Raw genomic sequence first — 16,048 nt, forward strand, 5'->3', positions numbered from 1 at the left:
CCAAAATAAAGTGGTATGCTGTTGTGTAGTGGAAGAAAAATGATACATGGCTTTGAAATTTTTTTACAAAACAAAATGTGAAAAGAGGGACTTGTATTGGTATTCAGGCCCATTTACTGGGACACCCCTAAATAAAGACATGTGCAACAAAAGTAGGGCTGTTATAAAAAAAACAATATCCTGGACTTTGAGACCATATGTCATTGAGCATTGTTCAGTTCATAAATTAAAAAATGGAAAGAGGACAGCAACTCATATAATCCAGAGGCACGTTTTTGGCCTCTACCGTGCTAAATAAAATGTACAAATGCAACATAACTTTTGCAAAGAGACAACATAGATTTTTTTTTAAATACCAACTGTAGAAAACGTGTTTTTGTTATAGTTAAAGAGTTGAATTTTTTTTTTCTATTTTTTTGGTCTTAGAAATAGAGGAAAACGTAATTTTTTTTTTACAAACAGAACATAACTGTATTTTTTTGATATTCATATTCATAGAGAATGAAGATGAAAGCATGTAGTTTGTGACCTATTATGAGAAAAAAAGGTTGGAAAAAAATCCCCTAATCAGTCACTGTATTACTGTTGTGAGACTTTTAGGCAGATATTGCAAAAAACAAAGGAACAAAGCTAAAATCGTTCAGTTCTTTAGCAGTTTTGGGAAAGGCTTTCTAAGAGACCCTCTGAGGCCTCAAAACAAAGCCACTTATGGCACCAGAGCTGAAGTTTACACCTAAACAGACAGGCCAGTCAGGGAAAATATGCATTAGAGAAGAAGCTGTGAAGCCAATTGTAATTCTGGAGGAGCTGCAGACATTCAGAGCTCAGGTAGAATAATTAATTGACGGGGCAAGGATTAGTCGTGTACTCTACAAAACTAGCCTTTGTGAGACAGAAAACTGACACCCTCCAGCAAACGTCAACTGAAAGATGGCACCTTCACTATAGCCTATATCCAAAATTGACTTTTTGAAAATATTTTCAGCTATGAAAAACACTGTCATGATGTGTATAGTATAAAGGTATATTATTCTTCAAAACCAGCATATTTACTTGAAAACCTGTACTAAAATCATTTTACTTAAATCAAAGGAATAACAAGTAGATGGAAAAAATAACATGTGTCCTTCCTAATCATCAATATGTTACATAGTTTTTTTGTAGCAATTTGAATATTTGGTGTTGAAACAATCACTTCATGGTAATTAACCCTGAAATGACCATGATTTACCTGAAAATCCTCTGTACACACTGTTGAATTGCAGCCCTTTTACAAGAGATTTTACGTAAATCTTATACTGGTCAATGGCCATTCGTAACTACCTCGTGCAACCTCGCTTTGAAACAATATAGCTCGATTTAAAGCAGAGGTCAACCAATAAAGGCATTTCCTTGGCTCACGCTGACTTTTAAAAGTTAGCAAATATAGGCCAACATCTGGTCTAAATGATGGAAACGACTCTCACATGATAGCAGTGGAAATGTCCGAGTTTCTGTGTCATCTGTATAGGTTTACGCAACTCATTTGAAACAGTTTAAGAAGGCTGCTAGCCAGCTCAAGTATTGCAAAAACACATTTCATGTCGGATAACAAATGTTATATGTTGCATAGTGTCAAAGAGTGCAAAACTTTTTAGCTTAAAATGCAACGCATAGTTAAAATCCTGATCAGAGACTGAATAAAAACTATCATCTATTATCACCTACATTTTTTAAATGATCATTCAGCCACAGGTATCATGCATACAGTAAAGAAGGCAGGTCCGCTAGGAGCTGGTTGAATCGGAGCCACGTTGGTTTGGCATCGCAAACTTATCCCACACTTTGCCACTGATTGTGAAACCACCTGCATTTCTCACACCTGTCGGTGACTGCGTAATTTAAGACCCAGCATCAGGTTCTCTGCAGGATTTACAGCTTTCTTATACATTCTACTGTTCAGATGGGATAGGGAGGAAGGTAGCAATAAACACTGTGGGGTGGTCAGGGCTTCTTGTGTCCCTAGAGGAAGTCTAAGTGCTTCCAGAACGTCTTTACCATATATCACCGATGGAGACTGCAGTCATTCGGTACACAGTCTAAATATACAGACGTATGCTGAAGAAACAGACACGTGCACATCATTTTTGAAATGAAGAGAAGACTTCTCAAGCGCTAATAACGTCCATCAGGAATCTTATGGAGGTAGCCGTCTTGGAAATATGAGGCACTGTGATCGACTCTGGTGTGGCTGGAGCGTCTGCTGCCTCTGCTCCCATACCGTAACCAGACCTGAGACGCTCCCCAGCTGCCACGAAGGCAGACTCTCAGCAGCGCAGCTCTGCCTTAGGAAAACAGTACTGTGTCCAAGTGTGAGTGTGCGCTGATTAATGTTTTCACACCACATATATCTCTTGCATTTTAATGGGTGAGCACGAACTGCTGCAAAAATTACAAACACGGAGCAACGTGGAGCGGACGGGGTCTTGAAAGGAAATGTTCTCACTGGGAACTTTTTCAGATTGTGCCGTATTAAACCAACCACAAACATCCATGTGTTTTATTGGGATCTTATGTGATAGAGCAACACAGAATAGCGCATCACAGTGAAGTAGAAAAAAAATGGATAGGTGGTTTCCAAATGTTCCTTTTTTTTATAAATAACCAAATAAACATGAACATGCATTCATGTTATATTTTTGCCCATTCTTCTTAACAAAGTAGCTCAAGCTCAGTCGTGTTGGATGGATGCAAACATGAAAATATATTATGAAGTCTTTCGATTGATTGTCAGCTGGATTTCGGTCTTGGCTTCGACTGGACACGTTTATCTACTTCATTCTAAGCCAAACCATTATAGCTCGGGATGATGTTGTAATGCTGGAAGGTGGACCTCTGCCCTAGTCTCAAGTCTTTATACTCACTCCATTGATCTTTACATCAACTCTGCCCAGTTTCCCTTTCCCTGCTGAAGAAAAACATCCCCACAACATGATGCTGCCATCTACATGTTCATAGAAGGTACACCTGGTCTGACGTTCTGTTATCTGTGACATCATCCAGGGAAGACAGATCACCCGCTATTACCATCTAATGTAGAACAGATTACTGGATCAATGTGTGCTTCTGTGCTTTTTTGTCTGTCTCGTTGTGCCTCTGCTCTGTCTTCTGTAACCCCAGTCGGTCGAGGCAGATGACCGTTCATACTGAGCCCGGTTCTGCTGGAGGTTTTTCCTTCCCGTTAATGGGGAGTTTTTCTTTCCACTGTTGCTTCATGCTTGCTCAGTATGAGGGATTGCTGCAAAGCCATGTACAATGCAGACGACTCTCCCTGTGGCTCTGCGCTTCTCCAGGAGTGAATGCTGCTTGTCGGGACTTTGATGCAATCAACTGGTTTCCTTATATAGGACATTTTTGACCAATCTGTATATTATGATTGATTTTGACTTTGTAAAGTGCCTCGAGATGACATGTTTCATGAATTGGCGCTATATAAATAAAATTGAATTGAAATAGTGAGGATGGTGTGTTCAGGGCAATGTGCCGTTTAAGCTTTCTACCACACAGAGTGTTTTGAGAGGTAGTTAATGAAGTTACATCTTCTACCTGTTGTGTCCACTGCCGGGCTAATATTTGTCCTGTTCACTGATTTTCCCATGAGCTGTGGATCCCAGCAGCTCATGGCAATTGCACAAACTAAATTGCAATACAATAAACTGAAATTTGTGTGGGTAACATGGCTTTTTACATACATTTGCAAGGCACCTTAAAGGACCAACATAAACACTACGGAATTACCTGAAAAATCTGCTTCAGAGAAAAAAGGGCCCTCCGTAGCTCCCGTCCTGTAGAATTGTAGAGTTTTTCTGTGAGGACAGAAAAAGAGGAGAGAATTAATAGAAATATGTATCAAGAGAGATTAAATTAACTCTGACTTCTTTTTAAGTATTATGCATTTTTGTATACTATAAAATGATATTCCTTTGAACCGCTGCGTTGTGTGAATGTAATGCACACAATGTTGGAAATGCGTGGCTAAATATGAAAGCTTTCCCACAAGGGGAATGAAGAATACAACAACAGTAGGAGCAGCTCAGAGAACATCTGCAGGGGGTTAGTGAACAGAGGATGCTTCCTGCTAACAAGAACCAATCTGCAATTTACTATAATAATACAAATAAGGGAAGAAGCTTCAACCACTGGCCACCACAAAGACTAAGAAACAAGTCGTGCATCAATCACTTATGGAAACTGCAGTGACTTGCAAAGAGGGATACGACGACATGCCTCAAATGATGACTTTTCTTTTTTTTTTTTGCAGCGCCTCTGGCAATCCTTTCCTTTCTGCAGCCTGCAGAGTCTACCAGGGAGAGGCGGTGTTGAGCGCAAAGAAAGTGGCTTACTCATCACTGCTGTATGATCGCTCTCTGACTCAGCAAAACCGGCCCGTTGCTGTTGCAGACACAGCAGCACGCAGTGCAATGCAGTGAAACGCAGAGCGGCGCAGGTCAGGCCTTTCATTCCCCAAGAAACTCTCTGCAGTGGCTCTAAATTCTTTCCTTTATCTCTCCCACACATCCGCATGCTTCTTAAAACACCATCAAACGCAACACGGAGAAACAAATAATCAGGTATTACAAAGAGTAATAGAGGCTGCATTAATAGACATTACACAGAATAGGGTTAAAAACAGCTCTGAGCAAACTCTTTAGTGTGAGAAATTCACACTGTTGACTGGAGACACTTGGGGCAGCTTCATTATTGTTGTTGGCTTCATCAGCTGTGGAGTAAGTGCATTCAGCTGATGAACTGAGACAAAGAGGGGGCCGGCGTTTGTTACTCCTGCCAGTTTTACAGTTCTACTTCTACACGCTCAATCAGACAAGGTGAAACATTCCCAGTGAAACGCAACAGATTTCACAACACTCATGAAGCCTTCCACATAGCGAAGGCCATTAATCATGGCGCGCGACTGTGACAACACACAGCATTCAGACTGACTCAGTATGTTAAAATGGAAACCTGAAAATCTTCTGAACGAGGTCAGGGATTCATAATTATGGGTGTTCCTGCATTGCAGCTGCTGAGCAGTAACAACCGATGATTGTTGTCTCTGTATAATTGTCATAGCCTGAACCATATGTGGCTTGTCATGCTATTAATCAAATCAAGTAAATCAGGGGAATATCACATATTCCGCTGACTGATTAATATCACATATTCCCCCGTTTTGTTAAGCACATTTGCCACTGACACTGGAAGACAACCAGTCCCACCATAGCGTTTGCCAAAGCTGCAGAAAACCAAAATATGTTGTCCTTATTTTAATCATGCAACATGTAAAAAAAATTATATCAGTGCAAAAACAATAATATTGTTATATTATGTATAGGATTTCATTATTAACTTTCTGGGGATCCCAGAAAAGTAACCAAGGGGGCAATAACTAGGAACTTATCCAACCAACATAGATGGAATTTGAGTGATTAAGGAGGGAGATGCAAGCTATTTAAACTTGAGCACAATCAATCAGTATTAGGTGCAAAAGAAATCAAATAAAAACACAATAAATATCCCAGTGACCACACTGTTCTTTAAGCGAATACCATCACATTTTAAATCCCCATCTGTATTAACAGTTAAAATTTAACAGATGGGAAAAAGACAGAGTGACTTTGCATTTATATAGGACCTGCATATGGCATATACATAATAAAAGGCATAAAATATACAGTCAATTCGATCATATAGAACCATTCAAATCCAGACCAAGACCATTCCTATTCAATCTTTGTTATAAAACAATGCAGTCAAATCCAATTTGTCATGCCAATAGAGAAAAAAAGCTTTATGCCTAAGAAAACTGTCTCGTTGTCATCGAGTTGATGACTTTGCTGAAATCCCTCCTTTGAACAAGCACACAGCGACAGTGGACAGTTGATTGGATCGAGTCATAGAAAATACTCTCTTTAAAAATTACCAACGGAGAGAAAAACGCAACCGACCTCGAAGAGAGACAGAACAGAAGTCAATCCTAGACAAGGCACTGGAGATAAAGGTTTACTGCAATCTGACCTCACAGTTATATTTCAACCAAATAAAATATCATCAAACAGATACATACATTTCAATAATTGAATTCAAAAAGTTAAACTGATATACATAAATTGCATACAGCATGATATATAACTGCACCCATGAGAGGATTGTTATGCCTGTTGTCAGTGCAGATTTTTACCACACTTTTTCCTTTCACAGAACATCATCTTAATATGTTTGTATACAGGAGTCTGTGAAAAGCCAGGTTCTTATGCGATGAGCTGCCAAGTCAGCAGTCTTTCTCAGGATTGGGTAGAACATAATATTACATTTCAGTTTTAGAAATCTTTTTTTTCACCCCCTTTGGTCTTATGTCATATTAAAATTTTTGGAAAAACTAAATGCTGCAAGGCATAGTTATTAAAACGGAAATGAACACCTGAAATATAGTATTCTGCGTACAATGAATGCATATGGTGTATGTATTTTACTTTTCAAATTGAATTACTAAAAACCAATTGATTTCTTGATTAATTACTTAATTAACTAAGATGCAAGAGAGTCTGATTCAATTGACTTTGCACACCATAATAAAACAGCCCTGTAAACGCTATCACCTACAACCAGAGTTTCATAAATCACGAAGACATCTTGTTCCAAATTTTAAGATCTTAATGTTTTCTGCATGCAGGGCTTTATGTGGTTCAGCCTCCTGGTGAGTAGATGACTACTGGTTTTCATGGGGTAGTCACACCAAATCACTGCCGGTGTTCTGTAACTCCAGAGGTATCATCAGGGGAAGCTGTGTGATGTTGCTGATTTATGTCTTTATAAATAACAGGAAGGAAGCCTCGCTGGAACTTTTCAGCTCGGGGCCCCTGGCTGTTGCAAGTTGAGGTTGCGATGTATTTTTAAAACTTGCCATAAAACTGACACATCTTTGTAGTTGCATCTTTTTTTTTTTTTTTTTGGACTCACATTTTTCATTCTAACTTCATTATTAGGGAACTATCAAACTGAGGGGTATAAAAACGGCAAACCTCCTACACATCAAATAAATCAAAGCTAAACACATCTTATTCTAAGCGTTTCCCTGATGCCATAAGGTTTTAAAATAATACCACTCCCTCCTGGAGGTATAGCCAGCTCGGTTGCTCTGAACCGCAGGAAGATGACTCAAAGTTTGGATTAGGGGGTCTTTAAACAGACAAACTCTCTGATCACTGAAGTGGAAGGACAGAGGTAATAAGTCTGGGTTACTCATCACACCTAGTCAACACAAAGCCAGCTTGATTTGTAGTCATACTTAACCCCGACTTTAATCAGAGCTCTTTTTTCCTTCTAAAAGTCTTGACTGTTCAGTGTCCACGTGGACACTGGTCATTAATCAGTCAGCGGACAAATTACACCCAACATTGCTGAGCAGTCTGGCATGGGTCTGCCTGGCTCACGAATCAGTACACGCGTTGCTGTTGAGTTCGACCGAAACCCACCGACTGTTCCTGTGCGAGGGTGTCAATCAGCGACGGCGAGACAGACAAATTCTTCCACGCACGACTTTTTTGCTGCCATTTGCACAAAAGGGCTTGTGCTCCTCTACTTAGCCATGTCGTTTGGACTGCGATAAAACTGTCAGAAAGTTATTCCAGCCCCGCATTAGGCGAAGCCCATCTGCAGGAACAGACAGTTCCTTCGCTGTCCCCAATGCGCGGTCCACACACCGATGTTCCTCCCAGAGGCCCGTGTTTAATGAGAAATAACTCAGTGGAGATTAGTTCCATACCACTTGGCACAGATATGCACCCAAAAGAACGGGGCCCTCTCCGTTTCCTTATTTAGGAAGAAACCTGGGAGCTTATTTATCCACAGGAAATGTTTGGGACCCAAATCAATGTGCATATGAAACCATACTAAAAACATCAAACTCAATATCTTACAACATTCGCCATATACTTTAGCATTGGGCAAAGCAGGCTTGGAGAACAAAGGCAGACATAAAATAGTCTGGCTGATTTTAATGTGATCCCGGCTATTACAGCTTGGATAGCTAAATAAACAAACTGTGGCAGCCATATAACTTTACACTGGCTGAACGTACGACTAATATTTCAACTGCTGTTTTCATCATGCAGCCTCCAGTCATGTCGCTGGTTCTTCATCATGTGAGTTTGTGAGGGTATGATAACCTTCAGAAAAAAACTACCATAGCTCCACTGGATTAAAACTAAAAACTAAACTGTAAAAATGTATAACACTGTGTAATTGTTTCTATTTGCAAAAAGGAAATGGTTACTTCAGAGGTAGGATTGCTGCAAAACAAATGATTTGATGCAATTGTCCTTAGACAACATTATACCAATTGGCATAACATAAACAACTGGGTCTTTTGATCTTAATATGACAATATGACTGTATTGGATTGTAATAAACTGGATTCAGTCAAAGGAGATAGCTACAAGTTCCTCTGGGCCAATAGGTTCACCACCCTCCACTTCCTTAACCTTTCTGATAGTTAAGAGTGTGCAAAAAAATATGCATTCACAGTACTGATACTGTAACTTGTACAGACTCAGTCTTCTCAGCAGGGGGCGATAACCCTTACAGCTTATGCAGAGAAGTTGTTTCTAAGTCTGTTTGTTTTGAATGTGATGTTCCTGAAACTTGCCCTGATGGAAGAGGGGCAGACAGTGCATAGCCCGGGTGGGTAGGATCTGTGGCAATGCGTCTGGCCCTTCTCTGGACTGATAAAGCATAATGTAAACGGTCTGTGAGTGCCAATATTTTCCTCGACTCATGACACTTATTTGCATGCGTGCATGCTCTGTATGAGGGATTGCTGCAAAGCCATGCAGGAGGAGTGAATGCTGCTTTTCAAAGACTCTTTGCAATCTGTTGGGTTTCCTTAGAGAGGAAACTTTTTGACCAACCTGTCTGTATGATTTGATTGATTTGACTTTAAAAAGTGCCTTGAGTTGAACTCACAACACAAATGACATGTGTTGTGAATTGGTGCTATATGAATACAATTTAATTTAATTATTTTAAATGAATTGAAACTCATGTTGTTTTAAATACTGAGCTGGAGTTTTTAATTAATTTAATGCTTAATTTTCAAATATTCAAATTCTGTTTTGATTTACATCGTAAACTTTACAAAAATATCAACTACTTATTTGGCCGGGTTATCTGACCATCAAGCTCGATTGAAGTTTGACTCTAAATGCTAAATGTCAATCCCATATCGTCTGTGCCATCATGTTAAATTGAGTTTAAGATGACGAAAAACTTCAGCGCAATTCTAAAAATGTGACCTTTTGGTATTTCTTGAAGCTGGTAAGTGGCTGTGCTGAGCTGCTCCATTTCTTAACATTAGAACGATCTTCTCTAATATCTAAGAAAAAAGTCATTTTACTTAGCTTCACATTCAGTTCCACTAAACCTGAATAGAGTGAATAACTTTGCTGTTACAGAGAACCACACATTGAGGATTCTCAGCAAATGCACCGTAGGTGCATGACGTAGGTGACTGTCGTGATTATAATGCTGACACTTCTGTCATCATCATGAAGGTGCCTAAATATAGACAGTAAGGATAAAAAAAGCTGCTGTGGTGAGTTGATGTCCTCAGACAGCTCATAGCCTCGATGATGTGTCAGCCTCATCATCATTTAAAAGTCGCCTTCCTGAGAAGACGATTTTTAAAAAGCAAACTGGCTTTGTGTTGCTTCAAACACTTTTCAGTTCTTTGAATCCACCCCAGTGCATTCCAGATCCTTATTTTAACTTTCTGAGTCATGGGTTGCTTTTTATTTAACTTTGTATGCCAATCTGAACTTCAAACCAAGCTACATCCCTCATTGTTTGACAGCTAACAAATTCTGAAAAATTGTTTGACTTTGAGTCGTTCCCTTGCTCATTTTCCATCTTGCAAACTCTTTAAAATGTTTAGTTACTCATCTGTTCGCATGCCTTCATTCCCAGAGAGTGCTATAAAATGAACAGGATGACTACCACTGCTCATGCATCGCGCAGCAGGCGGACCACATAAACCAAATCCAAAGCACAGCCAGAAAACCCACAAGGACCCCACTGGGGAGGAAAGCCTCACGCAGACTGGTGTAAATTAAACTGTGTTTACTTTCTCTGGTAGATGTGTCAACCTGAAAGTACAGGAGGAGGATCTTTTACACAGTACCCTGATGTGTGTATAAAATTTTTATTGTAATCCACAGTAAAATCAACAGCTTTAATGTAGGTTGAGGCGACAACAGTTCGTTATAACAGCGAGAGGAAACAATGATTCAGGAGCAGGGGCTCAAACTTTAGATAATCAATCACAATATCCTCTTATTAATAATAACAACTGCCAAACCAATAGAAAACACCAGGACTCCCTCTATGTCAAGCATCAACTTAGCGTTTTTGTTAGATGTAGATGTAGATGTAGATGTAGGTAACAAATAAAGGTTGGTATGGTCATCTTTGGCTTGTATTCTCTCACATTGTGGTGGGACCAGAAACTGTGACTTAATATCAGTAACCAAATACAACCGTATATGTTAAAGCGTGATTGAATGATGTAGTGGTCCTGTAAAAGGTCAAGAATGCTAAAAAACTACATTGTAAGTTACTGATGGGCTGCTAGATTACAAACGTTGGATGAAAAGTTGCCGGATTAAATAAAAAAGACATTAATTACAATTCAGGAGAGAATCTCTCTATACTGTCCAGAGTCGTGGGTCACCTCCTACGCTCTGTGTTCTTCAGCTCACCCCACAGCTTTTCTATAAGACTGAGGTCTAGAGACGGAGGTGGCCATGAAAAACATAAACCAAAACCTATGTTGAGTTGAAGATTTGGATCATCACCCAGCTGAAAGAAAAAATGTGACCCATTTAAGTTTCCTGAAAAAAGGAAATGTTTAAAATGTCCCAGTATTTCAAAGAGTTGGCGATGCCATGCAATCTGAAAAAGCTCCCAGGGGCTTTTGTTTAATAAAGAGCCCGACAACATCACAGATCCACCATCACACTTGACAATAGGCATAAGACACTTTAAATCCTTTGTTTATGGCAGATTCATCTGGAGCGTTTGTTGCTAAAACTCCACAGTCTTAGGCTACGTTCACACTGCATGGAAATGCAGTGTGAACGTAGCAGTGTGAAGTCTGTCTTTTTCATGGCAGTGTGAAAAAAATCTGATTTGTGCCAACTCCACACAAATTCTGATACATATCGGATATTTTTCAAAGCGTCCATAGTCTGAGCGGCCATGTTGCATTTTATCCATCTTTCACATCACTCTGCTGTCTGCACACACAATAGTAGCAGTTAGAGCTCCATATAAGGCCGTTGTTAATAGCTCTGCTGCCTTCTTCTTACCTTATTGCATCTTGCTATGATGTGGCCTTAATATTGTCGGCTCTCATTGCTCAACAGCTTTCTGATAATAACAAGGAGAGACGCCTGCCAGTTTCTGCATTTCTTTCCTATTTTGAGGTTATTTGTTTAAACAAAACTTTATTGAACGATTCTAGAAACAATTACATTCACCATTACTTCTGCAGACAGTTCATTGCTCTGTGACGTCTCCCTCTGTTATCTGGGCATGCGGGTCGCTTTGCAGGCTTTGAACTGTTCAGACAGCAGTATGATGGCGGCCACATTTAACAGTAATAGGAACAGCCATCTAAAAAAATCTGATTTCAGCAAAAAAATCAGAATTGAGCATCAAGACCTGCAGTGTGAACGTAGCCGCAGAGACATCAGACCAAAGCACCCGATTCCAAGAAAAGTCAGAGTAGAAGTGAGAATAAAAAACATAACATTTCCTGGCATGTCTTTCAAGAAACTTAATGGTATCTAGATATAGGGTCTTATGTTTGTAATGGAGACTTGTTGATTGCAAGATGCTACTCTTTGCTGCAGTTTGAGGTTCCTTTACCATCTTTTTCAAATTTGGAACATAACTGTGTGTCGTCGTTCATCGTTCTTTTTCACTACTCCAGTTTTAACACTTATTATTCCTATGGCTGTAGATATCCAGATTAGATGGCTAAGTAGGCATTTCCAGATGTGTGAAAATTAACACACTTCTGACTTACTTTACTGGCATGTTCTCCCATCTTTCCCATTTTTAAGAGTGCTTAAGAAAAAAAGTGGAGCTTCTTGTCTGTTCGCATCACAGAGAAACAGGAAGTTATGTGGCACATTGATCAATTTAGAAAAGTGAAGCAAACTGTAGATTACAAACGTGCTTTCTATTCACTTTATCTAAATTACTAGAGGACCCACTTAGTGACATAAAAATAACGTCTTTATTTCTCTCTTCACCCCACCAATCTAATGTGGTCAGTTTAAAGGCTGAATTGTTGTAAAACTTTCACAACATGATGCTACCGCAGTGCAAGATTAAATTACTTTAGTTGTTTAAAAAAAAACACTTTCACCAAAGATGCAAATAGGTGTGGAGATGGCAGTAAAACAAAAGGTCTGGTTTGGTTATAGCTGGTTAGTCAGTCAGGAGCCAGAGCCCTGCCCATGGCTGGATTTAGACCCGTCTCACAGAGAGACAAACCTTTTTTTTCCCCCACTGGTCAGTAACGGCGATGGAGTCCGTGAAATGTGCAGGCTGAGGTCAGCCAAACTGTAGCCATCTGTGAGACTGCAGCCTCATGTTTGCCACATTTCTGCTTGGCATGCGGAAGGATGAAAGGAAACATCTTTCCTTTTCTGCCCCTTATATTTTCCCAAGAAGCGCTCGAGTTTTACGACGCGCAGTCACGAAGCACAAAAGAACAACAACGTCATTTTCTCATGCTCCCTTTGCTTCTTTCTTGCCCTGTAAGCAAAGTTGCCCAAGTTTATGAAGAAGAAAAACGAGAAATTAAGGTGGAAGACCGCCCAGAGGATGCATTGGACGACAGCATGCTATTTTGCGGTCTGAGGTTTCCTCTAGAGCTGTAAAGTAAGGTGAATGATGGGTCAATAAAAGCAGATAATAGCACTCAGGCGCAGATCGATTTGAACATGTTTGACTTGTGAGCACAGCATAAACACTAGATTGAAAAAAAGGGGTTGTACATTTAGCAGAAGGAGCAAGTGTGAACATGAGGACGCACACTCTGCACAGAGGGAGGGGGGGGCATTAATTAATTTGTTCCCATTCCCTAGAGTTTATTCAAAATGCTTTGGAACTTGTGATAGAAGACATATGGGCATAATGGTTTGGATTAAGGAAAACACAGTCAGGCCACACAGACCGAAGAAGCCCGTGTCACTGGCAGCAAGCCTCACAGGAAGCCTGCAGAGGACCAACGGGGAGTAAAAGTTATGGAAAGAAAGAGAAATTAAAACCAACAAATACGCACTTAACCTACCGATGGAAAAAAAAAAAAAAAAAAAAAAAAAAAGGCCTAACAACGGCAGACCGGGAGTCAAACTGTGTTTGCTCTTAATGCGCTATAAAAAAGCATTTTAACCAACGATCCTGCAGACTCCAAAATAAATTGTCTCTGGAGCGAGGACACGTGTTCCTTCAAGGATGTTAATGACAGTGTTAGGGGTGTGCAAATAAACCACGGTAATTCGTTTTGATTCGACTTCCCCTCCAGATGCCGAACCCAAACCTTCTCTTCACGCCGCTGCAGAGTGCACGACATCCACAGCCCGCTGGGAGCCGGGAGGAGATCGAATTACAGAGCGGGGCCATTCGATCCGGCTGCAGGCTTTGTGACACCAGAGCGTGCTTTGATAAACACCAACCCTGCCCCATACGGCTCAGCACCACTCACGGTGAGATTAAGAAAATTGCTTTGTTTGCTGGCACTGAGTAAAAGTTTATGCACACGTCAGTTACAGAGATCCCCTCTGGAAGGTGACAGCGGCATTTCTCTTGGCTTGGAGAAGAATCAGTTTGGTGCGTTACTGATCAGGTGACTGATGGATTTTATTAAAGGGGGTATTGAGGGCTGGATGGCACATTTTCTTTGGATTTTTATTTGAAACAGATCTTGCAAACCATATGCGATACTTTGCGGCGGTCAAGCCCACAAAGTCCTCGTGAAAAAAAACAAAAAAACATTCAGGTTGGAAGTTCAAGCAGCGTGAATACTTCTGTGCGTCCGCCTCTTGTTTAGAGAGAACAACTGATGAGCAGAGCCTTCATTAAGGCCCGCAGGCGAGCTCCCGTTATAAACACTTTGCAAATTTACCGAGGCGATAAAAATCTGACGCGGAGCGCGAGAGGCAGCGGAGCAAAGTGACGGTGGAATCTGCAGAATTCAGACGAGGAGAGAGCCGTGACAGCAAGGCCGACGTGAGGACAGACAAATCTTTTATTAGTGCCTGCTTCTCTAATGAGTCATTCCTTAGCTACCAGGTGGGGGTGACCCTCACAACGCCATGTACATACCCTTCTTTTATTGCCTCCTGCTTTCTTTGTGGGCACCCTTTCGCTTTCCTCCACACTCGCCAGAGCCGATACACAGATTATGTGGCGGAGCGGAGAGCACAAGTAAAAGTAGGGACCCACTGAGCAGGCCAGACAAAAGCCTGACACAGATATAAACTAGATGATCAATGACCGAACCGGAGCTGTTTGAGGTGGTTGCTGTTGTGGCAGTATTCCTTAAACCTACCGCTTTGGTTTCTTCCTTAGCATTGTCCTGGTGACTGACTGATCTCTGTGCAGAGAGATGGATCCAGGCTGCTCCACACGTGTTGCTCGCGCGGACGTCTGAGCCAAACAGCTTTTTTTTCTTTGTACAGTAAAACGTGCACATAGATGCGGGGCCAGATGCCTACAGAGTAAGATTTTAACTCTCAGTCCATATATTTAGCTATCACATGTGAGCACGTATGGTCTACTTCTATTTTATGTCGGGATCTTTATATGCTGATCCATAAAAGTGCAGGTCCACAATGCCAAGTTCTTTTGAGTTTTATGGCGCTTAAAATAAAAAAAAAGGTTTTCCTTTTCTGACCTGCAATTAAATAGAGCTTTTTTTTAATGATTCAAAAGGTGTTTTAAAAAAAATACCTTAACCTAGTTTGGTTTTCTCTCACTTTTCTTGGCCTCTCTGCCCCTGACTTTCCTCTGCTCCCCCCTCTTCTTGACAACCTGACACGTGGGGGACTGCACCAGTGCGAACTCCATCCAATAAACACAGCTGAGTCGAGACCACATCTATTTCAGATTGGGCTCTATGAATAGGAAGCAAACACATGTGTCACAGTACACCATCTTATTTCCATACCGGCCACCCGGTGACTGACTGCCCTTAATGGAAAAGGGATGTTGAAACACCTGGTTTCTGCACAAACGGGATCCATTGCAGCCTTCCCCCCAGTTCCTTTTACGTGTTTTTTTTAATGTATTTTTCAGGGTGGACATGTGGTTCCTCTTGTCCTGCATTACAGGTTTTCCACCAAAGTAGCTACGGTTCTTAAGCTGGTCTCTCCCTGTTTTACCACATTGGAATATAACTAGATAATTCCAGTGCCTTGCAAACATGAACATATTAAAACGGTGAAAACGTATTGAAACCCTGTGAGCTTCCATATCGTGTTATGCACCCGACGCAAACTTCAATGCATTTTGTTGTCAGCTGGAAGGAATCTTAAACATGTATTAAAATGGTTTTCACAGATAAAAATCTGAAATGTCCAACAGGGATTCCGCCCCCTTTGTTTATTTCTTTTTTTTTTTTTTTTTTTTTAATTCAGCCCTCTTTAGACTAATGCCTCCAAATAAAATCCAGGGCAACCAGGTCAACTTTTCAGGTCAAATTAAAAGAGCATTTAGTCTCCGTTTGAATCCAGCTGTTCTGTGCAGGCCTCATAGGTTTGTTAGAGAACATCAGGGAACAAACTAAATCATATAGACAAAGAAACACAGGAGACAGGTTACAGATAAAGTTGTAGAGAAACTAGAAGTGTAAGAGTCCACAACAACAATCTGAGCTTTGAAGAGATGCAACAAGAAAGGGTGAGAATATGGCATTCTACTCAGGTAGGGAGCTTAGTCCACT

The 16,048-nt window shown here is 40.6% G+C and overlaps 1 protein-coding gene across 6 annotated transcripts in view; it reads right to left on the reverse strand.

Annotated features, from left to right (window-relative positions):
* Positions 1–16,048, reverse strand: part of fhod3b (formin homology 2 domain containing 3b) — a 132,149-nt gene that overhangs the window by 52,812 nt on the left and 63,289 nt on the right. For all 6 annotated transcript variants that reach the window (XM_036132566.1, XM_036132553.1, XM_036132586.1 and 3 more), the window contains exon 4: positions 3,778–3,845. In XM_036132566.1, coding sequence (XP_035988459.1) covers positions 3,778–3,845 — 68 coding nt within the window. The remainder of the gene's footprint in view (positions 1–3,777; positions 3,846–16,048) is intronic.

The sequence above is a fragment of the Fundulus heteroclitus genome, chromosome 3, assembly GCF_011125445.2.
Source record: "Fundulus heteroclitus isolate FHET01 chromosome 3, MU-UCD_Fhet_4.1, whole genome shotgun sequence".
Taxonomy (NCBI): Eukaryota; Metazoa; Chordata; class Actinopteri; order Cyprinodontiformes; family Fundulidae; genus Fundulus; species Fundulus heteroclitus.